Source organism: Glycine max, chromosome 12 (assembly GCF_000004515.6).
Source record: "Glycine max cultivar Williams 82 chromosome 12, Glycine_max_v4.0, whole genome shotgun sequence".
NCBI classification, from domain to species: Eukaryota; Viridiplantae; Streptophyta; class Magnoliopsida; order Fabales; family Fabaceae; genus Glycine; species Glycine max.
The window spans coordinates 5,643,463-5,670,097 of record NC_038248.2 but is presented as its reverse complement, the minus strand read 5'-3'; the positions used below and the strand labels follow the sequence as shown (position 1 = coordinate 5,670,097).

The 26,635-nt window shown below is 30.2% G+C and overlaps 2 protein-coding genes across 3 annotated transcripts; both read left to right on the top strand.

Moving 5' to 3' along the window:
- Positions 1 to 4,851: 4,851 nt before the first annotated feature.
- Positions 4,852 to 10,454, top strand: LOC100809516 (nudix hydrolase 9). 2 transcript variants are annotated; one of them, XM_003539708.4, is made up of 9 exons: positions 4,852 to 4,998; positions 5,077 to 5,151; positions 5,309 to 5,365; positions 5,842 to 5,930; positions 6,479 to 6,537; positions 7,588 to 7,736; positions 8,940 to 9,077; positions 9,351 to 9,509; positions 9,978 to 10,454. In XM_003539708.4, the coding sequence occupies exons 1-9, from the start codon at positions 4,915 to 4,917 to the stop codon at positions 10,071 to 10,073; spliced, it is 906 nt and encodes a 301-aa protein (XP_003539756.1). In that variant the 5' UTR covers positions 4,852 to 4,914; the 3' UTR covers positions 10,074 to 10,454. The 2 variants fall into 2 exon arrangements, with proteins under 2 accessions (XP_003539756.1, XP_014620055.1); XM_014764569.2 differs by lacking the exon at positions 4,852 to 4,998 and having other exon boundaries at positions 5,095 to 5,229.
- Positions 10,455 to 22,036: 11,582 nt separating this feature from the next.
- On the top strand, positions 22,037 to 26,635 carry LOC100808971 (ankyrin repeat-containing protein At5g02620). The gene is made up of 4 exons (XM_003539707.4): positions 22,037 to 22,559; positions 22,773 to 23,369; positions 23,924 to 24,333; positions 25,641 to 26,635. The coding sequence occupies exons 2-4, from the start codon at positions 23,021 to 23,023 to the stop codon at positions 26,526 to 26,528; spliced, it is 1,647 nt and encodes a 548-aa protein (XP_003539755.1). The 5' UTR covers positions 22,037 to 22,559; positions 22,773 to 23,020; the 3' UTR covers positions 26,529 to 26,635.

The window sequence follows — 26,635 nt, the reverse complement described above, 5'->3', positions numbered from 1 at the left end:
CTTTAACAACTAAAAATCAAATTTAAGAATTTTAGTCAATTAAAATTTTCTTTAAAAACAAATGACTAATAATATAACACAAACCATAATATAATATTTAAATGACAAATGATAAATATCAATATTACAAAATTAAGTGTTATATTAGATTATTTTACAAATGATAAATAACAATATACTTATTTTAGGTTATATTTTTTTGTCTCAAAAATAAGTGTTATATTAGATTATTTTACATGAACTAAGAGAACTTAATAAATAGATAAAATGGGATAGTAATTTTACAAAACTAATTAATCTTATTATTAATATTATATTGAAAAGCTAGAGTAATACTTATAAAGGATAAAGGATGGTAATAAAAAAATCCTACATATACATGCAAAAAATATTTGGACACAAATATTTGTTCAAATACAAAACTTATTTTTTAAAAAAATACTCTGTCTAAACACACACATATATATATATATAAAGTAAAAAAGTAATCTTGTATGTTGGACTTAAATATAAAAAAATCTAATTAATTTTATTTTATTTAATGTTATTATTTCTAAAATATTCTTCATTTAATTGTAATTTTATTTTTAATAAATTCTTTTTATTTATGAAAATAAATTTTAATAAATAATATTTTAGAAATAATATTATCTTTATTTAAGATTAGAAAAATTAAATAATCTCAGATAATTTTTTAATCGGTATAAAATTAATTATTTTTATTTATATATAGGTTTAAGAGTATTAAAGATGAATGAAAAGTAGTCTAGAATAAAATGAGTTACAATTTCTCCAGCAAAGTGACCTAACAATACAATAAATGTATGCAAGCAAAGGGAACCCCGCGGGTTGGCCGAAAAGAAGACAAAAGCGTGACTCTAATTAAGGCCCAATGGGATCTGTTGGCTCTCATTTATCATCTTGCATTATCCGCCGAATGTTTGGCTGCGGTAGAAATTCAACACTTTTCAGTCGAGACAAACTGGGAAAACACTCAGAGCATCATCAAGAGCCCCCGCATGTCATATCATTGGTTTCAATTAAATGAAACTTGTTGATTTTGAGGCCAATAACACTGCAGATGGGTGGTTCTTCTTCTCTATGCCGCCAGATCTTTAACTGGACCGGGGTGGATCTCATTCCAATGCTCAAGTTAAGTTCAAAGATAAATGTTAATTAAGACATTTAAAAGTAAAAATATTTTTATTAGAGGACCACATATTAGACTAGTTATAATTGTCTTTCTACTTATGATTTTTATAATAATTTTTTTCATTTTAGTTTTTTAATCATTGTATTAAAAACACTTATTAACGAGATCTAAGGGCGTAAATGAGTTAAACTATTCATGAATAATTTGAGTTTGATTTCTTAAATGTTTAATTACACTCATTTATTTAATTAAATAAATAAACTTAAGCTTAATATTGGGCTTGATTGTTTAAATGAATAAAATCTAAACTTTACAAGTTTGATATTAATAATTGGTTTATAAATAGAATATAGAAAATTAAAATTACATTGATTCTATAATACCATACCATATGTTCAACACATAGTTTTATTTGTAGATTATTATATAGTATAAAATATTTTATTAAATACTAAATTGTTAGAATTAAAAAATAATTTAAGATTTTTCTTTTTGCAAATTAGAAAAATAATAAAATTCTAAATGAGCTAAACAACTCAGGCTCACACTTTAATTTTTTTAAACAAGTCAAACTTATAATTAGACTTGTTTAAATAAATAAATAAATAAATGAAACTTAAGTCATTTATTTTTATCACAAGCCTATCTTAAATTTTTAATGTTCGGTTCATCTTATTTACACCCCTAATAAGATTTAAATTAAAATAGTGTATACATAATGTTTATGTAGTGACAAATAATGTCTATTTGACCTAAAGAAACAACTTTCTTTATGACAAATTTTAGAAGTATTGAGTAAATAAGATATACATAAATAGTGTAAAAGAGATTTTTATGTTGTCAATGAATCATAAATAATTGTGTATAGTAAATTTATATAGTTTTATAATGATTATCAAGTTATATCAGTAAAAATAATAATAACATGAGAATCAATTGAAACAAAATTATTTTAACTTAATTAGAAACATTGAGTTCAAGTTTAGGATATAAGCACTCATGAAATTTTTGTCACTCATGATTATTATTAGTTAAAATATATTTGTCTCTAATGAAATATACTTATTATTTATAAAATAAAAAAAATACTTATTAGGTCCTTATAAGATTCAATTAACTATTTTACAGTTAGGATTAAAAAAATTAGTTATTTAGTTAAAAAAATAAATTTATCTTAAATTAATAATTTTTTTAAAAAAATTATCCTATGAACAAAACTAACAAACATACTAATTATATATTTCTTTCAGTATTACGTCTAGGACTAATATTAATTAAGAATATTTTTATGAAAAAATAATTAATGTAAAAAAATATTTTATATTAGACCTTGTAAAAAGATCAAGTCATACTTTTAATTTATACATAATAATAATTGTAGGGAGAAAGTAATAATTTCTAATTATTTAGTTGATAATGTAAGAAATTTTCGTTGTATATATAACTTAAACGATTTATTTATATTTATATTTTCAGATTCTTTATAATTAATCTAGAGAGAAACAAAATGAGAAAGGGGACAAGTATGTAATAAGATGAATAATTTGATGGGGAGTTACAAAAATATTATAAGAATTAAATAATTTCTTCTTTGTATAAAAAATGTGTTTCAAATGCAACTTCATATAATTTTCAATACGTTTCTAACACAATTTTTTTTTTAAAAAAAATACGTGTTAATTTTCCAGCCTGACACTTGTTAGTTTGACTCATATTTTAATTAATAATTCTTTTTTTTATATCAAAATAAGTCATTCTTAAATATTATTTAAATAACATTCTATTAATTAAATTTATTTTTAATATTCTTTAAATTGAAATTTCAAAAACTTGTATTTTATATTTAAATTGTATTTTTTAATCTAAGAAAATAATATTTCTTCAAATATATTTTTATTTTATACATATTAAATACTCGTAATTTCCACAATCTTGTTAGAAGAGGACATGTATAAGACAAAGGGAGTTATTAATTGTATATGCATGAAAAACTTCTTGCAATTTGTACTGGAACGTATCCCTTGAGCAATAAGCATTCGAGCACATGATAAAATCTCCATAACTTAAAGTCATCAAGATCAATACACATGCATCTTCATAACTCGAGAAAATGAAAGGGAACGTGATCTTCCTTACAGAGTGTGAGCTATTAAAAAAGGATGAAAATGACATTACAATTTATTTATATGATTGATCATTTCCATCTCAATTTTCTGTTATTTGTCTTCGAAAACAATTTTAATTTGGGAGAAGTTTAGAAAATGTTTTGTTTATATGGATATAAGATTTAACGTTTTATTTTGTATAATATTGATTTTATTTAAAATGGAATTTTAATTAAGTCGATCAAATTATATATATATATATTATGTTAATTATTTAGGTGTCAAAGAAATAAAAAAAAATAACGTAAGAATATATTTTTTTTAAAAATCAACTACATTAAATAGTTTAATAAAATTTCCTTATTTAAAGTTTCAAATCTTTTATTAACTGGGAGGTAAATACTGAATTGCCTATGAAAAGAATAAGCTAGAATATGTTTTTGTTCTTCGGTCACTTTTATATTTTATCTCCTAAATTTAATTTTTTTAAATCCCTCAACTTTTTGGCAAAAAGGATTTTTTTAGTCCTTATCTGTACAAAAGAAATATTAGATTGATTCTGGGGTGAGTGGATGTATATATTTTTTCAAAAGTAAGACTAAAAACAATATCATTCTAGACTGGGGGATAAAAAATAAGTTTAAATTTAAAAGACTAAAAATAAAAGTAAGAAAATTTGGAGAAAGTAAAAATATATTTAAGTCATATATATATATATATATATATATATATATATATATATATATATATATATATATATATATATATATATATATGAAAAATACAAATGAAATATAAATAACAACAAGATATAGTTAAATATTTGGTATTTAATTTCTTATATTTTAAATTTTGTTTTAATATATATCAGTATTAAAAAATTATAGACTTAATTACACATTTTGCCTCCCAATTCTCACAATATCACAAATTTTATCACTAAACATTTTTTACACATTTTATCTCTTAACTTTTAAAATGTCACACCTTTAGGCCTCTTAAGAAAAAAAGATAAAAGAAAGACTTAACAAACAAATTTTCTCTCTAAATCTTTTCTTCATTCAAAAATTTCCATTTTTCCCATCTTTCATTTAAATAAAGAGTAAAATTATAAACCAGAGAATTTAATTCAATTTATTAAATAAAATACGTAAATTATTATAAATTTTGACATCCTTGAATTACTACTAACCAAAGAAAAAAGTGCAAGCTGGAAGCTTCTTTTTGCCAGCCCACTTGGGGACTGAAAGTGGAAATAAAAGGGGTGTAGCTAGGTGCACCCAACATTATTGCTGGTGCACCCAACATTTTTCTAAAATATTAAAACTGCTCCTGCACTTTTTTCGTATTTGTGATAGGTGTGTGTGAAGGTGGTCTGTAAATCGTACGGATCAAGTTGATCCGTATTGTTCTGTAAAAGGCTTACGAATCAAGTTGATCCGTAAGATTTTTATGGATCAACTTAAATGACTTACGGATCAAGAATATTTTCGTCATTTCACCTTAAGTGGGTGCACCTAGCAACACCCAAATAAAACCAAGGGCTGAAGAAGGAGCCCAATAGTTGCCCAATAATCTTTCAACGGGCCCAGCCCAATATGTATCGACAAAGCAGAGAAATCTCTCCGAGTCGGAGTTAGCATCGTCGACGTTGCGATGGAGAAGGAAGCGAGTAGCACCGACGACCCTTCTTCGTTCACGCTTCTAGTGTCGTGTCCTTCCGGCCTTTCACCTTCACAGGTTCGCTTCACTTCGAATCCTCACGATTCGCCGTCAAAACGTGCGTCGTTAACGAACTTTTTTCTATCGCTTTTGAAGGTTTCTGTGGCATTCAGCGACGCCTACGACCGGATCCCCCACTCTGACGTCATCTTGGAGAACACGATTTCCGAGGTGGATCGCATTCCTTAACATTCGTTTTCGCAAGTGATGCATTCATGTATTCTGCGCGTGCGGGCGTGTGTTTGTTGGGTACTCGGGTTTTTTTTTTTTTATTGCGTTTTCTGCTTTCGTTTCCTCTCATGCTTATTTTTCTGTTTTCGTTGTGCAGATATGGAAGCAGAGGAGTCAGAAGAACAATTCGCTCTTCAATGGGAAGAAGTTCAGGGTATGCACGCCTTGTTAATGAGATATTCTTACTTTCTCTGAAATTACTTCACCAAAATCCAAGTCAAATATACATGCAGTGATGTTAAGAATATGATTATTTTAAATTAGATTCCGGTTGCTTAACTACTGGAGATATTAACTAACTAATGTCATAGCCTGAATATTTTTCCTTATTAATGTGTGTAATGGAATGGATCAGATGAACAATTGAGTTTTAATTTAATAATTCATAATTCTATATGACCTGAACATATGGCCTATTGGATCATAGCATGCTTATTAGTCCATATCTGTATTCCACGATATAATGCAATGACCTCAATCTCTTTCTCTTTCTTTAATCCTTTATGTTGTTATGTAATGCTGTGCATCTGAGATGTGTTAGTGTATCTAGAGTAAAGTTTGAGGTTATGTTTGCTGACTCTGTTTAGGACTATCCCTAACAGAGTGTCCTTTTTTATGCAAATATAACAGTATGGAGGGTGTGTTTTGCATGCCAAAGATGGATCCGACCATGAATGTGAACCGCATTTATGCCTCCATCTAGGTTTGACAGATTACAGGTCTCGTGTCTGTGCCCCTCTTTTAAATGTTTCATTTTTTTATATAGCATGGTTAGTGATATTGATAGGATGCTAATGAGAATATAATCTTGAATGATAATTTATAATTTCATTTTTCACGTGGATACCTCAATGATCTTAATATGTATCTTTTTCATTGTTCTTTTTCATTACTTCTAATATATATATATCTATCTTTGATAGGTAGTAAATAGTTAAAACTCATATTTGGTAAATTAGTGGGAAACTTTTGTATTTCCATATTAAATTTCAACATAAGGTAGCCTTTGGCTTAAAAACATGTGCATGATTGATGTATTAAACAATTTGTATAATATATCAGCTGACATACAAATGTCAGATGTTATTTGCAGCAAATTTCATATATACTGTACAGTTATTTTTGGTGTTTTTGTGAAACCAATGGAGGATATCTCTGCCATGCTGCCTTTAAGCCTAGTTGAATCTTATTGCTATTCTCTCCTTATATTTTGCTTATCAGTTCTACTTCCCTCTATTTATTAATTATTGGTTAAACTTTCTTCCAGGACTTTTGTGGGGACAAATTTAAGTCCTTTGTGGGAAAGGTTCCTGGTTCCATCAGAAGGTAAATCATTACAATTTTCCGCCTTCTTTTTAACTTAAGTACTACTATTTTGTGGTTACCCTATGACCTTAAACTGTTAGCACCTAAACTTAGGTAATCTGACACCTGACTTTCAAAATGAAGCTGCTTTGATGTCCAAAAAAATTATCAGGAAAGGATCAAGGGGATGGGGGTTAAGTTATTGAAAATTTAAGGCAGTAGGAGGGTATCTCTCTTCTGTTTCCCTGCTTGGATGCAGTGGAGTTTCCCTTTATGTCTGAAAATATGTAGATCTCGCTCTTCTCTCTGTTCCCAAGTAGAGGAGATATTACTGGATCCTGAAATCATTAGCCATTTGGGAACTTGAGCATTCATCATCATATAGGTTTCCAATTCCATAACTCTTAGTACAGTAACCCAATAACACAGGAACCACAATCTTCATTCAAGTTATAACTGTTTTAGGTCCTGCCTTCCTCCTTTGTACCTTGTTTGAATTGGATTGTGTTCCACTTTTTAATCAGAAAATATTCAAAAAGGGTAAAGGATGTAAAATTGTTGCCTTTTTTATGCCTCAATTGTCATGTAGGTTCATAGAATTGCTAAACAAGGGAATAAGAAAGAAGGAACAATATTACATATTGGCTGCTTTATGAGTTGGTTGTTTTCATTAAGAGGATAACGTACTATGTCACAGTTGGAAGATATAGAAGCTCATTTATGATTAGTAGTAGGAAGAGAATGTACTTATGTCAGAATTCATATGTTTTATATATTTTTATTTTATCCACCACTTTTCGGGGACAAAGTAGACACGGCTTTCATCAAACATTGTTCAAACATGTTAGCTTCATCCTACGGTTAGATGTATTGGTTGTTTTATTTGATCTCTTTGATTGAATGTTATTAAAAAATAATGGATGGAATTATAAGGACCAAAATTGCGAAGCTTTTATGTTCCCTCTGGCTCTGCCTCTGCCTCTGCCTTCTCCTCTTCCATCCTTTCTTTGCTTTGAATTGGTATTGATTTATTTGTCTTAATCTTCTGGCTTCATCCTTATCTCTCTTCAGATGATTCTGTTCTTTGTCAGCACACCTCCAATCCACTAGGAAATGGTGCAGTGGTGGAAACAAATGACAACAAAATACTTGTATTACAACGAAGTGATAATGTTGGTGAATTTCCTGGACATTTTGTTTTCCCTGGAGGCCATCCTGAGGTATGGTGAAATGGATGTAATAAATCCTTTCTGTTGCTGTTATCTAGTATTACAGTAGTACATTTATTTTCTACAATAGATATGTAATCTAAGAAGCACGGACGCGGCACTTCAACGGTGTGTTCGGTGTTGGACTAACGCCAGACACGGATGCGGACCCGACTCGTATGCGATGCGGTATCAGGTGCGTTCACCGTCGCTGGACATGGTTGGGCCGACGGACATGCGTGATTGGACGAGGACACGTTAGCTATTTGTCGACAGAGGGAGACGACGACAAGATGCGCAAAGGGAGAATGTTGTCGGTTGCTTTGTGGCCGTCAATAATGGCAACATTGTCCGTGGTTCCTCCGTTTTGGTCAGCAGAGGGTTTGACTAAACTTGGGTGGAGAATGTGCTCCTGTGGTGCCTCTTCAACTGCGACATTGTTTCGGGGATGACGCTCAACGGTGTGTTGAAGTTGGGGAAGGCCGAGGCACATCCAGATCTGTGAGAAAGATTTTGGATTTTTGAATTTTTGTTACGATTGGTTGTAATTTTGGATTTTGGTTATGATTGGTTAGGATTTTGGATTTTGAATCTGGTTGAATTTTTATTTCTTTTCTACCTTGTGGAACTGTTACTTGCTAATCTATTTATTGTGAAATTTAATCAATATCGAACGAGTTATTTCTCCATCGGTTATACACCTCTTAGTCTTAGTACTTTTTGTTAGACATATGACATATCTCTTGATGCCTCTTAGTAGTTAGTACTTTTTCTTAGATTATCATATAAATATATAAATTTTATTGTCATGCTTGATCATATTTAAATTTTGATCACGTTCATATTGAGCATATTTTACATATATATAGGTGTCGGTCGTGTCCCTGTGTCCTATGTTTTTTATTGTAGGCTTGTCCCTGTGTCTGTGTCCATGTCGTGTCCGACACCGTGCCCGAATCCGTGCTTCTTAGTATGTAATGGACAGTTCTAAAATAAGTCTTTAATTTGATTTTTGGGTGTGTGATGCATTTATTTGTCATGATATATGCTCCTTTTTGCTGTACCATATTGTCGTTTGCTCCTTTTTACTTTACTGTATTGTCTTCTGTTCAATGATTAATTGATTACTGAATAGAAGCACATAATTTTTCCTGTTCATAAAATTTCTGCATAGACTTGGCTATACATTGATTTTTCTTTATGATTGATTGACAGCCTCAAGAAATTGGTATAACATCTCATCAATATAACAAGGAGTTAACAGAATCTATTAACACTAAGGTTTCACAGGAGATGTTTGACAGCATTGTTCGTGAAGTAGTTGAAGAAATTGGAGTGCCGGCTTCATCCCTTGTAAGTTTCATAATTCCTATTTCCTACTTTAATATTACTATGAGTGAACACAATATACATGGTTTTTACCTTTATAAGTGAGTGAACTTCAGAGCCACCTAGTATGCTAGCTTTGGTAGACTTTGTGATTTACACCTGTTCTCATAGTGAATTGGTTGCTGGTTAAATTTCAGTTTGTTTTGCTAATATTAATCTCCTGTTCCTTTTCTCTTTGAAACTGGGGTTAGATAGGTTCCAAAACTTGGAATCTAATTTTGATCTTTTGTCATGTAGAGCATCCCGGCTTTCATTGGTATATCTCGCAGGAACTTGAATGTTAGACCAGCTGCATTTTTCTTTATTAAATGCGGTCTTGACTCAAAGGAAGTTCGGCAGTTTTATTCAAGTGCACAAGATGGCTATGAGTCAACTCAGCTATATGCTGTTCCAATGGTGAATCTAAAGCTTGTTCTTATTGTGTTAGCATGAAATCCATTCTAAATAACAATTATGTGATTATTTTCATTTTTATTTTTTTGCTGTTTCCATTTAAGAACATTTGCATTATTTTGGTAGTGGCATTAAAAAGAGACGAGCATGGTCTTGGTAGGCTTTTTCCTTATGCCACAGAAGGCCCATCAAAATGATCATGGGTTCAGACTTAAGAGGAGCCACTGTTGGTGGGTTGCAGCTGTAGCGTGATGAATCAATGATAGTGACATAGCTACTTGTTTAGTGATATTTCTTTCTCTAGGTTATTGTGGGATCTGTTGGGACTAATAAACTTGATAGTTGAAAGCTAAAAGCTAGTTTATTGTTAGTTCGTTACTAAAGTTTAAATTGGCCATTTTAGTTTAATGCATATGTTTACGACCAACCTTTAGCCTTGAAACTATAACTCGTTGATTTTGTATCTTTCAGATTGAAATAGAAAACATGACTTCTAGGATGCCTGGCTGTCATCGAGGTGGATTTGCCCTCTATAAATTGATGGTTGACACCAGGAAGATTACTTGATGGAAATTTGTAGCACTCACAGGTGTCAAGAATCGTAGTTGCTTGCCTTCAAGGATTTTTCCTGCGTGATGTAGTTTGATGCTGACATTACCGAGTTGAACCTCCACTTCCCCGCCCAATGAAAGAGACATAATTTAACCGAGTGCAAATCTTCCCACTGAATAGTGAATGCTACAGAATTTCTATTTCATTGCAATAGATTATACTCATGCTTGTTTTCAATTCATACCCAAATAAAATGAGGACAAAACTAAGATGCAATTGTTTAGGACCTTGGGTATTTTTAGTATTATTCTTAAATTAGAAATAGAGTGTCGTCTTGATAATTAATTGTGTAGTAAAGGTTTCCATTAAATGTCAACACAAATAATTGAGGTGAAATTTTAATGCTAATTAGAGAACAACATCAAAATACCTATAGAACTACATCAAAGTTTCGCCGAAAAGTAAATAAGCCAATCTATTCTTGTATTTATATTTTATAGCATTATCATTTCGAATGGCTTCTACCCGATGGTCACCCTACAAAACACGGGTTGGCGTACTAGAGCTCAAGTGGCTCAATCTGCAGTCCATTTGGGACGAGTTTGCAGTCCACTTTAGATTTATCGTCATTTATGAGATATTTATTTCGGATTTACATTTATTTATTTGTAAACATGAACCCTTTTAAGATTGAGATATGTTTCCTGTATCAAGCTTTTTAGCTTTGTTGCCTATAATATCATGCTGCAAATTGAGCTTGTTCATTTATTTATTTATAAATGTATGTTTTACGAAGGAGGTAATTACATGATATAGGATTATGCATTTCTTAAAACCTGTTACTTTTTTTCTTTTGGGGGATTTACATCGTGAATTGTCGACACTTACTGTCTTACTCTTCATGCTTATCCATCGAATAACACTATGACCTTCACGGCTGGCTGATCGTTGAAACTTGTAGCGCTGACAATTAATATTTAGCTTCAAACTATAGAAAATTCACAGTTAGGCCAAATTATTCGATTTTGTGATTTGAGACTTGGTGCATTCAAGAAGCCTTTCAACTTGCGTAAAGGTGGACCTAGCTGTGGTGCTAGTATAGGGAGGTGGCTACTCAAAGCCAAAAATTTCCTTTGTAAATTGTATTTAATTTAATTCATTTGGTAGGCTTTCATAAAGTTTTAAATTTGCCCAGTTTTAATGTGCAAGTAATCTCACCTAATATTTTGTAGTTATGCCTCCCCGTTGAGTAATTTTCGGTGTGACACGGCACGAGCAGTTGCTGCTGACTTGTACTGCCAAAAGTGATTATTCTGTATGTATGAGTGCATGTTTGATTTGTAATTGGAATTTTTTTGACACATTTAAATGTAAATTCAATGGATAAATAAAAAAAATAAAGATTTTGATCAGTTGGCAAAATAATTTTTGCTTTAAACATAATTTTATAACGGAAAACCAGACATGCATTTAGTATGATCAGATTCCTAAGTATTATCTTCATTGTGAATCTGAGAGATAGAACCTAATAATCTTATATATCACGAAGAGTTCTATAATTGGACCAATGTGGATGCTATACTTTGAAAAATACCATTATGAATTGGGCATACCAGCAGTGTAGCTTAAAATCCGTATGTCAGATCATGCTCGTTGGTCAATAATTATTTCAGTGAATGGTCAACGGCCGGAAACATAAAAATTGGTTATCTTCCTAGGTCAACTTTCAGTTCACGTCAAACCAAAATTTTAATTTGACCTTTTGAGTTTGGACAATAAGAAGTAGGGTACTAAAGCCCACTATACGAATAAATACTCATTAAATTTTTACACGATAAGACGATGAGGAATTGATGATGAGGGTCCTACCATTTACTGTAACATTTAAAAGAGAAACTAGAATTTTCAAATAACCTTATCATATCAAAATTTATTTTAAAAGGATTTATTCCCATAACTATTTTTATCTGATATATTAGTACGAAATACTTCAATCTTCGGGACCATATACTACTATCTGGTACAAGAATTTTATTATATTAATATTTCAAATATTAAATCAATAACAAATAAATAATATTAATTGTATTTAACATTTTAAGAATATACGGTACCATCTTTACTTACTAATTATTAAAAATTTAAAATTATAATGTAACTTAAATTTATTCATAATACTGCTACAAGCTTGCTAGGTACTGTTGTGACTTGGGAGTTGGTTAGCAACGTTGTCCAGGCAGGATGATATATTTCCAACAACCAATGGGTGGAGTGGAAGTGTAAAACTTTTTATATTATTTATATAATTTAAATTATTTTAAAATAATTATTTTAAAAATTAATAAATTTATCATATATTATAAATTATGATTCAATAATTATGTGAAACTTTTTATATTATCACATTTTTATTGATATCATACATTATATAATCATTTTTCTCAAATGAATAATGATATCCTGTATCAGTATACGTCATTAAAAATAAAAAATAATTATAAAAATGTATTTAGTTAAATTTTTGAAAACATTTTCAATAAAAATATTTTTTGAAACGAATCAAAAATTGAAAGTTCATTTTTAACTCATTTTGAGTAAAATAAAAACACGATAAATATAATTTTAAATAAATTTTAAAATATATTTTTAATATTTTTATTTCTTAAAAATAAAAAACAATAAAAAAAACCAAATATATATTTTCAAAATTCTAATTTTATAAAAATAAAAATAATTTTCAAAAAATAAAAATACAAATAAAAAAAAACCCTAAATTCCACACAAAGTTACACAACATTTGCACTTACGACATCTTGGAGGTTGTTGTTGTTGTTACGTTTGCCAATTTTGTCCTTGTAGGGTTTAGGATTGTTTGGGTGGTGATTGAGGGAGTGAAAGCAATTGCGTATCTCCTGCTTCTTCGTCTGCGCCGACTGCCTCAACTGATTTCTCATGGTGGTTAGCTCCCTTGCCGCCGCACAACACCGCTCTCGTTGACAACAGGATCCTTGAGAGGGAGAAAATAATGTGCTTATTAAAAACCTCTTTTAATCATCTTAATCATTTAATTATTTGAAGTTAATAATAATTATTAGCACTGTTCAATAACAAAAGGGCAAAAATTTGACAATAACAATTACCTTAACTTTTTGTAATAAAATTAAATTATAATTACCAAGGGGCAAACACGTAAATTGCCCCACCACCATTAAAAATCTAACTTCTCCACAGGATTTCATGGACCCAATCTACTCGTTAAATATTATATTTATAAATCTAACTATCACCCTAAAATTTGACCACCAAACACAATAAATTTATATATATATATATATATATATATATATATATATATATATGAAAATTCTAATTAAAAAAAAATATTTTCTTAAAGAACAAAATATTTGTTATGATTAATATCATTAATTTAGTTAGAATTTATATTCATTCCATTTTTTATTTTAGTAGTTTTTTGTCAACAAAATTGTTCGAAACATACATTTTGATAAGTTATTGTAAATTTTGGATGAGATCTATGATTTGAATAATATCTTAAAAAAATTCAAAATTCATCATATATATGCGTGTTATTAAAAAATATATCAAGACGTTATAGTTTTGATTTTTAAAATACTATTTCCAGAAAGTAAATGGTACATTTCACATTTTTTGTATCTTTCTACAAGTTGTTAGATAATGATAACATTTAAGGTCGACATAAAGGTAAAATTATTAAAGTTGAAGTTCACCAATAAAATATTTTTTATAAAGCAAAAAATATTTCATATTTTGATGATAAATGTCATGTCTAATAATAACTCTCTTATTAAAAATAAAAAATCTTAAAATTTACTTTAAACCTTATTTATTATTGGATCAGCCTTGGTAACACTGATTTTATTATAATTTCATTTTAAAAAAAAAAACTATTTAACTGTACGCATACTCCTACAAAAAAAAAAAAACAGACTGTATGCATATTACATAATATTTGTATAAATACATTTTCACATAACTTCATTTTGGCAATATTAATGTGTCTTCTAATCAATAATATGTTTTTCATAAAATTGAAAGTAAGTAAAAAAAATGTTTATTCTTAATTATCCTTTTACACAATTTTTCTTGGTTTGTAAAATTAGCAAAAAAAAAAAAAAAAGTTTCTGGTCTTGGGTTGAAACTTGAAAGAGAAAGAGTCCGTGATTCACGTTTTTTGTGTACTGTGTTTGTGAAATCGACCGGTATTTGAAGAATATATGTTAGTAATTGCAGAGTTCGTGTACAAATTAGCATTTAAATGTCAACGTTAATAATTTGTATTGCTGAATTTTTTTTAGATTAGAAAATTGATGAACAAGATGAGGAAAAGTGGCAAACTTCTTTGCTGAAACTGACAGACTATTTGATTTATATAAAGTAATGTTATAGCGTCTTTTAACAATTTTGTTATAAATAATTTTAATATTTAATGAAAATATTAAATAAAAAAGTAAAAAATAGAAATCCTAATATCCGAGTCAATTCCTATGACTAAAAAAGAAATGAAAAGTAAAACGTAGAAATCATGTAGTATTTTCTTTATCAAATAGGTAAGAAAATAGTAATATTTTTTAAGAATATTTAAAATTATTTAATTATATAATATGAATTTTCCCATAGCGGAGTAAACTTTCCATACTTTTATAATATGTATTATCTTTTAAAATATATTTTTTACTTAATATATTTTTAATTTAAAATAAAAATCATATAAAAATGAATATGATTATTTTAAAGAAAAATATTACATAAAGACCCCCGAAAAAACTAGATTTTATAGTATTTGTTTGATAGTACTGATTAACAACAGTCACGCGCGCAGCAGAACTACACTTGAAATATGGCATCTTACTGTCGTATTTATTGATACACTCGAGTATTCAGACGGATCCATTTATATTGTATATGAAGAGGAATTGGGTTATTTTTTTCTTGGTTGTGTTATGAGAAAAAATATCAAAATTATGATAAAAAATAGTAATTTACATAAGGTTTATTAAAAAAGTTATATTTTTATTGCAACAAAAAAAAAACAAATATAGATAGATAATGGTGATATATCATAATTAGCACTATAATTAATATAGTGATCCAAAAATCTGGAGATAATACAAAATACATGTGCAAGAAACATATGGGGCTGACACTATATAGCATAATTTGGATTTTCCCCGCAACAAATAATAATCCTTTATTTCTTTACAAGTAAACGAAGTGACATGAATTTTAAGTTATACTTTAAAAGTTTTTTCTTTATAACTATACTTTAGTGAGTTGAATTTCTGGCACTCATTAGAGTTAAACATATCTCAAAACTCAAAAAATATTTATAAAAATACTTACTAATTATTTATCAATAAAATTCTTACATTAACAACGAAAATCAACTCACATCTTTAGAATATGAATATATTTTTTTACCCATTGAATAAACTTTTGTTAGTAAAAGTAAACTTAAAATTAAACTACTGTTTTCATTTTAATTATGTAAATGTTCTTATGACAGCATTCTAAATTAAGATGTTAAATAGTAACAATATTTTACGTGTCGTTTTTTAGTTTATATTATGGCTAATCACAGCATAATGAAATTTTACGTTGCAAGCGTTCACTGTCTCTCTGAATTGACGTAATGTGCTCGTGAAAATTCCACCACTATCCTGACATAGTCAACGAGATGAAACAACCACCAAACTCTTGAATGATGTTAGCATATTTATTTATCTACTTTGAAAAGTTGGCTACAGAGCTTTTAATTCAGCAATGTTAATCACTCCAATATTTTACAGCTTCTTACATACTCCTTGAAAATGAGAAATTCAATCCTAGTTCATTACATTTTCAAATGACCGTTACTTTGAGTCAACTTATGGTTACGCCAGTCATATTACTATTTATTACCATTAACTTTTTTCTACAAAACATCACAAGTTTTTTTTGTCTTTTTAATTAAACTCAGAATATCTCTTTATCAGGAATAAGGACTAATATTAAGATTCATTAAAGCATTAACCTCTATTTAAAGCCATGGTTGAAAAGATTCGGTTCATTTTTTATAATAAAAAGAAAGAAAAATTAAAGCTAATTCTTAAATAACTAGAAATTTGAAATTCATGTATCAGCAGTATATATCTAATTCTAATTGGATAAAAAAATATAATTCTAATAGTCTGGATAAAAAACTAATAGTAGGAAAGCAATTTAATTTCTATTATTAATCACGCCATATTTTGTAGTATAAAGATGATTATATTAAATTATTATTTATTATATCGTATTAATGTATAAAGATGTCTTTATTAGCTAAAAACTAAAAGATAGTTTAATTAAAGAAAATTTTGAAGAAAAAGAAATATTATAAAGGTTTATACAATTAAAACTTCTTAATTTCTCTTATATAAAAATCTTCCAATTAATTATACAAATACCTCCCATAGTCCCAAGTCTTATGTGAATAAAATAATTTATCTCTTTTTAATATATTTTTCTTCTGTAAAATCTACTTGTATAGTTACATGGTACTCCTATATTTTTTAGATTTTTATCTAGACCGTTTGATAATATTGACAAACACAAGCTAAGAGCCTAAGACCCACACTGTGACTTCATAATATCGGTTGTGAGAGAGACATTATTGAAGGAATTATTTATAGGGAGCACTATTATTAGGGAATTTTGTGTATAGATGTAGACGCCTCCTTATCTTTGAGTGCAAATTCTAAGTAAAGATATTATATGCGGAAATTAAGGCAATTATTCTCTGAGACGAAATCGAGGTAATGCCATAGTTAGTTTTTTGTCGGTTGGGAATGTAAGGAAAGATGGTTAGAATCTCAATCTCTTACACCACTTTGCATTGCATGGATAAACAAACCACTTTGCATATGCGTTTTTCAGTGTTTGTCGGGTCAGATAACCCAAATGAAACATGTTTTATGGGTGTTGTTCACGGGTGTCCTTAGATAAAATATTTAATATAAAAAATACATAAATAATCATAAACAACATAAATTTTTACATTCTAAAAAAAAAAAATTATTGTAATTTTCTTAACTAGTCTCAGAACACAGTTATTAGTATTTTCCTTATTTCAATATGAAATCTGAGAGTTGTTGCTTGAATGCTGATTCTGATTTTGCCTGCACCTTCACGCGGAGAACAAGTTCCACCATGTGCTTGAGTACCTGAATTTTTTATAAAGGAAAATTGCGATGGCCATTATTGACCCAATTTTTAAATGTAAATTATAATATAATACGAGTATCCATTTAAATAATGTGGCATGAGTGCGCCCACTTTCCCACGTCCGTCCAAAAACAGATACTCGCGAGTCGCCAAGACCAATCGTGTGGACCCAATATTGAGTCAACTTGCTGTAATCCCTAATCACTAATCACACCTGATACAAAAAATGGAGGAGGTGGATTAGGGTGAAAAGAGTTAGAGGTAGTTAAATTTTATTTTATCGTCTTAAGTTTGATTTAATTTAATCATTTGAGTATTTGAGTTTAATGAATTAATATTGGATAATATGTTAATTGATATTTTCATATATATATATATATATATATATATATATATTAAATTAAATCCTGAGAGTCGGTTAATTTTTTTTGTGTCATTCTAATGTAAAAGAAAAAAAGTAATGCTTCCTATCCTCACCCGTGTCCACCGCCATCACATAACAGTTTTCCTTAACATGCCATCTATACTAATAACAATCTATATTAATAATAAAGAGAATATTTTTATTTGGTGTACATATTTTACTAAATCATTTTATCCTTTTGTTAGTTTTCAAATTTTTGTTACTTCTCTTAATAATTATCCACTGCTCTCATGCTTTTAGTTTTTTTCTTCTAAATTTCTATTTTTTTTTCTTTTTCCTTTTTTTATAGTTAAAATAGGTAGGGGCATGGAGTGCCTCTATCCACTAGTTATTTATAATCTTGTTATTACCACTATTAATATTCTTAGCAACTCCTATTTTTAAAAGCAACTCTTATTGCTATCGTCATATATAACACCTTCACAATTATCATCATCATTTTATTCTTATCACCACTAATTTGATATCACTAGTAATAATTATCTCAGTCTATCACCAATAACTTCATTATTTGTATGTAATTTATATGAATATCTAATAAGTTTTTCAGTGCACATTAAACATCAAACTATCTTATTTTTTATTTATCTCTCAATAGTCAATGCACTAAACAATATTTATTCATGCTTAATAAATATAATTTTCACGATTCATGATTTTTAGAAATCATAATTCTCGAATATAATTTTTTTTCCTCTATCAAATGCCCCCTTATTATCTTATTTAAAATTAATCACTCAAGTTTATATTGCTAGAATCACCTATTTGTTAGTACATAATCATATACATTGATATTGTTTACTTAAGAAAACGGAAATATTCACCAACCAAAGATGAAAAAATTATTAACAATGAATTTTACAATGTTTCATCACGGTCACAACAAACTTACAATTTAAAATTTGAAGATAAGTTAGTATTTTAATTCTCTAATTTTAATTTAATTTTCTAATTTTTCCTTTAGTTCAGTTTAATCTTTTAACGGCCGTATTTTCTTTACAGAAATCTTTTAAGTCTTAAAAATGTAATATTGTAACTTTTCATTTCATAAAAAAAAGTGAGAAACTCTCTTGTTATAGAGTGAATTAACAGAAAAAGATTAACATTATTATAGCAAAAGTTGATGATAGAAACTGAAAAGGACCACCGAAACACGAAAAGAAAAGTTTAATGATTAAAATTGACCAAAAAAATGATTATATTAAGTTTTTTTTATTAAAGTTAAGGAACTAAAATATTAATTTTATCAAACTTAAAAACATTGGTAAAGGTGACAAGTATCTAAATTATTATGGGACAAACTATTATATGACAAATGTTTGATTTCATCGAACTTGTATTTGACAGATTAATTTTGTCAAACTTAAAAACAACAGTAAATGTGACGAATTAAAAACTTTAATCGAAATTATTAAATCAAGATTTTTATTCAACTCTATGTGACTATGTAATTTAATTGGAAACTAAACAGTGTTGATTTGACAAAAACGAGCTTGTTATGAACAAACATGTTTAACATATAAAAATTATAAGTTAAAATATGATTTTAATCTTTTTAATTTTAAATTGAGACATGTTATCCCAATTATTAAAGGATATGTAATTTTAGTCTCTTATTTTTTAATTGAGATATTTTATTTCATATTTTTAAAGAATTTGTAATTTTAATCTTTTAAAAGAATTTGTAATTTTAATCATTGTGATAATTTATTTTAATAAATATAATATAGTACTTTATTATTTCTAAGTATATTTCTCAATTTAGAGGAGTGGACATTAGCCTCAATCGATGAAAATCCTATTCTTTTTAATTACGTCTTTATTTTTTTGATAGATTTTAAGATTTTTTTTACAAAATATTACATTGTTTTTGATAGAAAGATTAAAAAAATGGATGAAAGACAATATAAAGAGGGTGAAAAGAAGCTGGTTTAATAGAGACGAAATATAATGTGAAGAAGATGAAACGTTTAAATTAAAGTAGTGTAAGAAAACAAAAACAATCATTAAGAAAATTCTCATTTTACCCTAACAAAAAATATTATTTCGATGATTTTTTTATAAAAAACATATTTTTCAAAATTAAATGCATATAATCAATTATGCCTTTGGTCTTATCCGATTATATGCCTACTGCAGAAGACATTTGTTGTAACAATAGCCATATAACCATTGTAATAGAGGGTTATTTTTGGCAACAAATAAAATAGTCTTATCAATGTTGTCTTTTATTGCAAACTAGTTCACATGGGTAAGCTGAAAAATAAAAATTCCAATATAGGCGTGGACAATACAATTATAACATTATATAATATTATTATTTATTAAATTTGAAAGCAACTAAATGAGATAAAAAGTAATATAAGCTAAAAAAACGAATCATTGACACGTATAGATTAAATTGGATGATATTGTAAAAGGAAAACAAATATCATGTACCAAAACAAAATTAAAAAAGTCATAATATTGAAGACATAGTTTGTAATAAAAGCTTAATAACTTAATAAATGTGCAATTTACAATTATAACTTCAACATTACAGTAGATTTATAAATATGATCAAACCAAAATAAAGTTTACATTTGGATCAGAAAATTCCAAGACTATTTCCATGTCAAGCTTGAAGCTTTGGGCTTCGAAAAAGACTCTTCAGTCGAATCCAATCTTTGTTGTCTTTCGTTACTCATTGTAAACAAGGCGGCATTCGACACAGTCTTCTATAATCAAATGGGTGAACTTTTTGTCTTTTATAAAATAATACATACTACTTGAAACATCGTGACATAAACAATAACTTAGTTTGAGATATTAGATAATAAAAAAAAAACTGACAGATAAAGGTGCTTTTGAATTAATTAAGTATATAGTTAAGTAATTTATCGAGTTGCTACATGTGACTTTGTATTTGTTCAGAAGCATCTTGAAAGTGATTGAATTCGACACTTAATGATATAATGAGTAGGGGTGGGAATAGGCCAGGTCAGCCTACATGGGCCTACGACCTGGCCTACATAAAGCCTGGCCTGGATTGACCTATTTAATTAAAAGGCTAGGCTCAGACTTTTTTAAAAGCCTATTTAATTAAATAGGCCAGGCTTAGGCTTATTAAAAAGCCTTATAAGCCTGATAGGCCGGCATATATATATATATATATATATATATATATATATATATATATATATATATATATATATATTATTTTTTGGGTATAATTAATATTTTTTTTAAACTAGCAGATTTCATTCCTATAATTAAGTAAAACTTTAATTACAAGGTGTATTCTAGAGCAAATAAAAATCACATCCTATTATATCCTATTATCATATTACGTTCCTATACAAATCATATCTTATCATATCCGTTCTTATACAAAAATTATATTCTATCATATTTACGTTCCTATGCAAAAATCATATCTTTTTTCTATCAGGTTTCCTTTTTTTTAATTCTCCTATTACGTTCCTAAATAAAAGATTTATTGTAAAAAGGCTATCAGGCCAGGCCAGGCCAGACTTTTAAAAAGGCCAGGCCGAGCCAAAATAAAAGCCTTTGATAGGCTATAGGCCAGGCTCAAGCCTCAAAGATTCATCGTAGGCTAGGCTCAGGCCTTTCAAAGCTTGGCCTTACCTGACCTATTCCCACCCCTAATAATGAGTATCATTTTGAAAAAAAATTTGCGTCACTACTGATTTTGAATATGATCAGCAAGAAGAGACACTGACCATAATAGGTTAATGCCACATGGTGATCTCCCTCAAGTCCATCCATGTATAATGGTTAGGTTGACCAAATATTTGTTATAGACAACATCATGCATATTGTCATGCTTATCTACCAAATGCCACTGATAATCTAACTGATCCTTCCATCGTAATCTAACCTATTGATTTCAAAATAAAATTTGAACAAAAAGTGTGAAACCATGAAAGGAAGATGAAGAGGAACAAAGCCGAGACAAGGTGGAAGTGGGAATAGCACCACAGGTGGAGCTTGTGGACATTCTTTTATTACTAGTAAAGGTAGATTTCACACCTTTTTACTCATTTTTACCGAAAACAAACAAGCATGTTTTTTTTATCTTTAATCCCATTTCAAAGTTTTTTATTTTCCCACTTTCATTCAGCTGAATTAAATGAAGCATTAGTCTTTTTGAGATGATTATTAGATTAATCCTTTATCCATAATTTAATCTCTCTTACAATTACTGTGGGTAGTGCCAGGAATAATACAAAGTTTTAAAAAAATACAAAATTAAAAAAAAGAAAAAGAAAAAAAAAAGGATTACGGGGACTTAAAATTAGCGATGGAGGAGTCAACTGAAAAACTGTTCCTTAAAGAGAAAGCATTGTCCACTCGCGGCAGTGGGAATCGAATTGCGCGTGGTACTTCCTTCTGTTAATTCCGTTTCCATTCATTGGACGCTTTCGTTTTGTTGGTCTCTCTCGTGGTTGTCTTTCACCGCATTATAGCCACCGCCGTTGCTGTTTGCCACTCTTTTTTCTTTTTATTCGTCTCTTCACTCTTCATTTTTTTATTATTCACAACACTTTCTCCTCCTTCCAATTCCATCGTCACTAAGTTACTTAAGTTTGGTAGCATAGTTCTGCTTCTGATTTAGATTCCGCATAAAGTTGTTGCTTACACGTGCCCTTCTTCTCTTATATCTTAACCATTGCCCTCTATTGCCTTAGCCTATGCTTATTCTTTTCACCTTCTAAATATTCATTGCCCAGAACCAAATCACTTTCTTTTTTTCATTCTCTGTCCTTAAAGTTCGTTGCTTTACATTACAGGGTGTCCAACCAAAGCTACCCTCAAATCTCAATGCTTTCTACCAACAACAACACAACAAGGTGAGACTCAGACTCTTCCTTCAAACTCAGTTATGACACTTTTTTTTTCTTTTCTTAAATTTGCACCTTTGTGATTACTTCTTTTAAAACTTCACTCCTCCCTCTCTCTCTTCAACATGAAGAAAATGCAATAATAAAAAAAAAAAGACATAGCTTGATGCTGTGCTTTTAACTTTTTAAGTTCTAACTCAGTTTTCTTTTTTTGGTGACCAGTGCAATGATTCTGGAGGGTTGCAGGAGGATAAAAAGTTTCTGATATTTTTATTTTTTTGGGTATTGATTTGGATGATCCTCTCCTTTGAGTTGCTGCTTCAAGGAGAGAGAGAATTATTTGGGATGAAAGATGCTAGTGTTGATCTGGGTTTTTGCTGGAAGGAAGAAAAGAAGGTTCTGAATTCTGATATATAGTAATCAAGAGTCAAAACTGAGGATTCGTTAGGTTGGTGTTGAATCCAGTTCCAATGGACACACCAAATGCACAGCCGCAAGCTGCATCAGCAAGCACGCCAAGGAAAAAAATGACAAAGCAATTGACAGGTAAAAGGGATGATACACCTTTGCACTCTGCAGCAAGAGCAGGGAATATGACTGTTCTGAAAGACACGGTTGGTGGCACTGAAGAGGGTGAACTACGTGTGTTGCTGACAAAGCAGAACCATGCCGGAGAAACGGTTCTTTATGTTGCTGCTGAATATGGTTATGTTGATATGGTTAGAGAGCTGATTCAATATTATGATCTTGCTGGGGCGGGAATTAAGGCCAGGAATGGGTTTGATGCACTCCACATTGCTGCCAAACAAGGGGATTTAGGTATGTCTTCAATGTGGTTTTGTCGTCTGTTGTTCTTTTGTGGTGTGATCTTGGGAGGGAATCTCTGTTGTGTTTTTGTTGAGATGCCTTGAAGAAAAATGCAAACAACACACTCTTTTCTATTAATGGAAATTTATTGGAAATTACAAAATTTTGTGGGTTTTGCATCTTATTCGATGAAATTTTCACATGATTTTGTAGTTTTCAATTAACTAACACGAGAGTATGTTGGAAATAACGTGTTGCTAGGACTCCTCATGCCTTGAATTTTTTTGTTAGTGGATTGTCCTGAACTAAAACCCAACCCAATATGTCTGAGCTCAAAATCTAAGACTTGTTTTTTTTACTTCCTTGGAATGTGAATCTGTTTATTGGGTTGCGCTTAGGGTAAAACAGGGGAGGGGTTGTTGATTGTATCATTGATTGAGACCCTTTGTATTTTTTCTCTGAAAAGAAATTGAGTCTCTCTGACTATCCATGGATGTAGGTCACATTGGCCTTTTCTATTTTTTTTATTATTTTCGTACTTGCCATAACAGTTTTTCTTGTTGCAGATATTGTGAAGATCTTAATGGAGGCTCATCCTGAATTGTCAATGACTGTGGATCCATCCAACACCACAGCAGTGCACACCGCTGCATTACAAGGGCATACTGAGATAGTGAAGCTTCTATTGGAAGCAGGTAGTAATCTGGCAACCATTTCTAGAAGTAATGGGAAAACAGCTTTGCATTCTGCTGCGAGAAATGGACATTTGGAGGTTGTGAAAGCGCTTCTGGGGAAGGAGCCTTCAGTTGCAACACGGACTGATAAGAAGGGACAAACAGCAATTCACATGGCAGTGAAGGGACAGAGTCTTGAGGTGGTGGAGGAGTTGATAAAAGCTGATCCCTCAACAATAAACATGGTTGATAATAAGGGTAACACAGCATTGCATATAGCAACCAGGAAGGGCAGGGCTCGGGTAAATTAGACTATGCCTGTCATAATTATGCTTATATTTACATAAAAACTTCATATGTAAGATTGTAATGATAAGAAGAAGAATGTGATTTAGATCACCATTCACTTATAATGTTCTTTTCGTGGTGTGCCTATCCTGCATAGAAAACAAGAATATCATATTGTTTGATAGTACTCTATTAGGAATTCATGATAGCAATAAGCTTGAATAATTTCTTCGCTATGGTGGAAGTTCAATTATCCTTTTCTTTTAGTTTAAAATGAGTCCATAATCTTTTATTACTAAATGAAAACGAAGATAGTGAAAATCCTAATTTTTTTATGATATTTGGTTAATCATTTTGGGAACAGTAATCTGAATTCTGAAGTCATTTTGAGTTACTTTTAGTGCCTGTTATGTTATGCGCTTGTTCCCAGGACGGATGAAAAATGTAAGAATAGATTTGGCCAACATTTGCTGTTGTGGCCTATTTGCCTAATTGGTCCCTTGAACAGTTTATGTGTGTTCTTCATGGCAACTGAGGATTCAATTTTTACATTATTTTAGATGCGAGGAATTTTGACCTCCAAGAGATATGCATATGTAGCGTCTATGAGTGTTGAACTTATTCAGCCTTGCAATGTTTTGATTTGTAATATTTATAACAATGTTCAAGTTCAGGTCTTGGTTAGCTCAGACCTAGGTCTCATGGTAGGATCCTTTTGAACATTGTGGCCCTTGGCTTTTACATTCTGAAAGTGCTTGCGAAAGCATATTGTTTTTTAAATTAGAACTGTCTTTAACATTTTTGTCTGTTGAAAAGAATGAAAGAAAAAAGAAGGAAATTTAGAGTGCATGGTCTTATTTTAGTGACTAGATTCTTGAGTTGAAGAGTCAATAACCAGAAATAATGTTGAAACATTTATGGCTAGGAGTTAGTCTTGAACCAATTTCACATTCATGACAAATGGTTTTTTGAGGTAAAACCGTAAAAGAACAGGATGGTTAATAACATATAGCACGATACTCATCATGAACATGAAGGAACATTCACCTGTGTCTCTGTAAGAGGGAGCAGTAGATACACATCATTTGATAAATCATCCTTTTCTGCTTACCTATTAACAAGACTAGAATTGATCCTTTTGTGTGACTGAGTCATCTCAATATAGCAATCCAATCCAAGTCATCTTCAATTTGCTGTAATGCAAATGAATTGCTAGCATAAAGTATAAAATAACAATGTGGCTGGAAAAGTTAATTTAATATTTGTTTCTAAGTTATTGGATTAATGGTAGAGTCTGAACTCTTAATTTCTCTTTGTGCAGATTGTTAAGTTGCTTCTTGGGCAGACAGAAACCGATGCCTTGGTAGTTAACAGATCCGGCGAAACTGCACTAGACACAGCTGAGAAAACTGGTAACTCTGAAGTTAAAGACATTCTCCTGGAACATGGTGTCCGAAGAGCCAAAGCCATAAAGGCTCAACCAGGAACAGCCACAGCCCGAGAGTTGAAACAGACTGTGAGTGACATAAAGCATGAAGTCCACTACCAGTTGGAACACACGCGCCAAACTCGAAGAGGTGTTCAAGGCATTGCCAAACGCATCAACAAAATGCATACTGAAGGACTCAACAATGCAATAAACTCCACAACTGTGGTTGCAGTCCTCATTGCCACAGTTGCCTTTGCAGCAATCTTCACAGTCCCCGGCCAATTTGCTGATGAACCAAAAGACATCCCTGCAGGTTCAGGAATGACCATTGGTGAAGCAAACATAGCCCCACAAGCTGCATTTCTCATTTTCTTCGTCTTTGATTCCATCGCCCTCTTCATTTCTCTGGCCGTGGTGGTGGTGCAAACCTCGGTTGTGATCATAGAAAGCAAAGCAAAGAAGCAGATGATGGCCATCATTAACAAGCTAATGTGGTTGGCTTGTGTGCTTATTTCTGTGGCCTTCTTGGCACTGTCATTTGTAGTGGTGGGGAAGGATCAGAAGTGGCTTGCAATTGGAGTCACTATCATAGGGACAACTATAATGGCCACAACTTTGGGCACCATGAGTTACTGGGTCATTAGGCATCGCATTGAGGCCTCAAACTTAAGGAGCATTCGGAAATCTTCAATGGGAAGCAGGTCAAGGTCTTTTTCAGTATCAGTTATGTCAGATTCTGAGCTACTAAACAATGACCGCAAGATATTGTATGCCATATAGAATCACTAATAAAGCCTTGTTGCCCTTTCATTTACTCTCTTTTTTCCACGGCCTGATGGATTTATATCCAACTAAAGTGAGTACAATCATACTAGCTTGATGTTTAA

Bases quoted from the DNA above. Each gene is read 5' to 3' on its own strand.
- LOC100809516 (XM_003539708.4), top strand. From the start codon at position 4,915: ATGGAGAAGGAAGCGAGTAGCACCGACGACCCTTCTTCGTTCACGCTT. The intron at 5,931-6,478 runs GTCTCGTGTCTG...ACTTTCTTCCAG, and splicing joins CTAGGTTTGACAGATTACAG to GACTTTTGTGGGGACAAATT. The intron at 9,510-9,977 runs GTGAATCTAAAG...TGTATCTTTCAG, and splicing joins AGCTATATGCTGTTCCAATG to ATTGAAATAGAAAACATGAC.
- LOC100808971 (XM_003539707.4), top strand. From the start codon at position 23,021: ATGGACACACCAAATGCACAGCCGCAAGCTGCATCAGCAAGCACGCCA. The intron at 23,370-23,923 runs GTATGTCTTCAA...TTCTTGTTGCAG, and splicing joins TGCCAAACAAGGGGATTTAG to ATATTGTGAAGATCTTAATG. The intron at 24,334-25,640 runs GTAAATTAGACT...CTCTTTGTGCAG, and splicing joins CCAGGAAGGGCAGGGCTCGG to ATTGTTAAGTTGCTTCTTGG.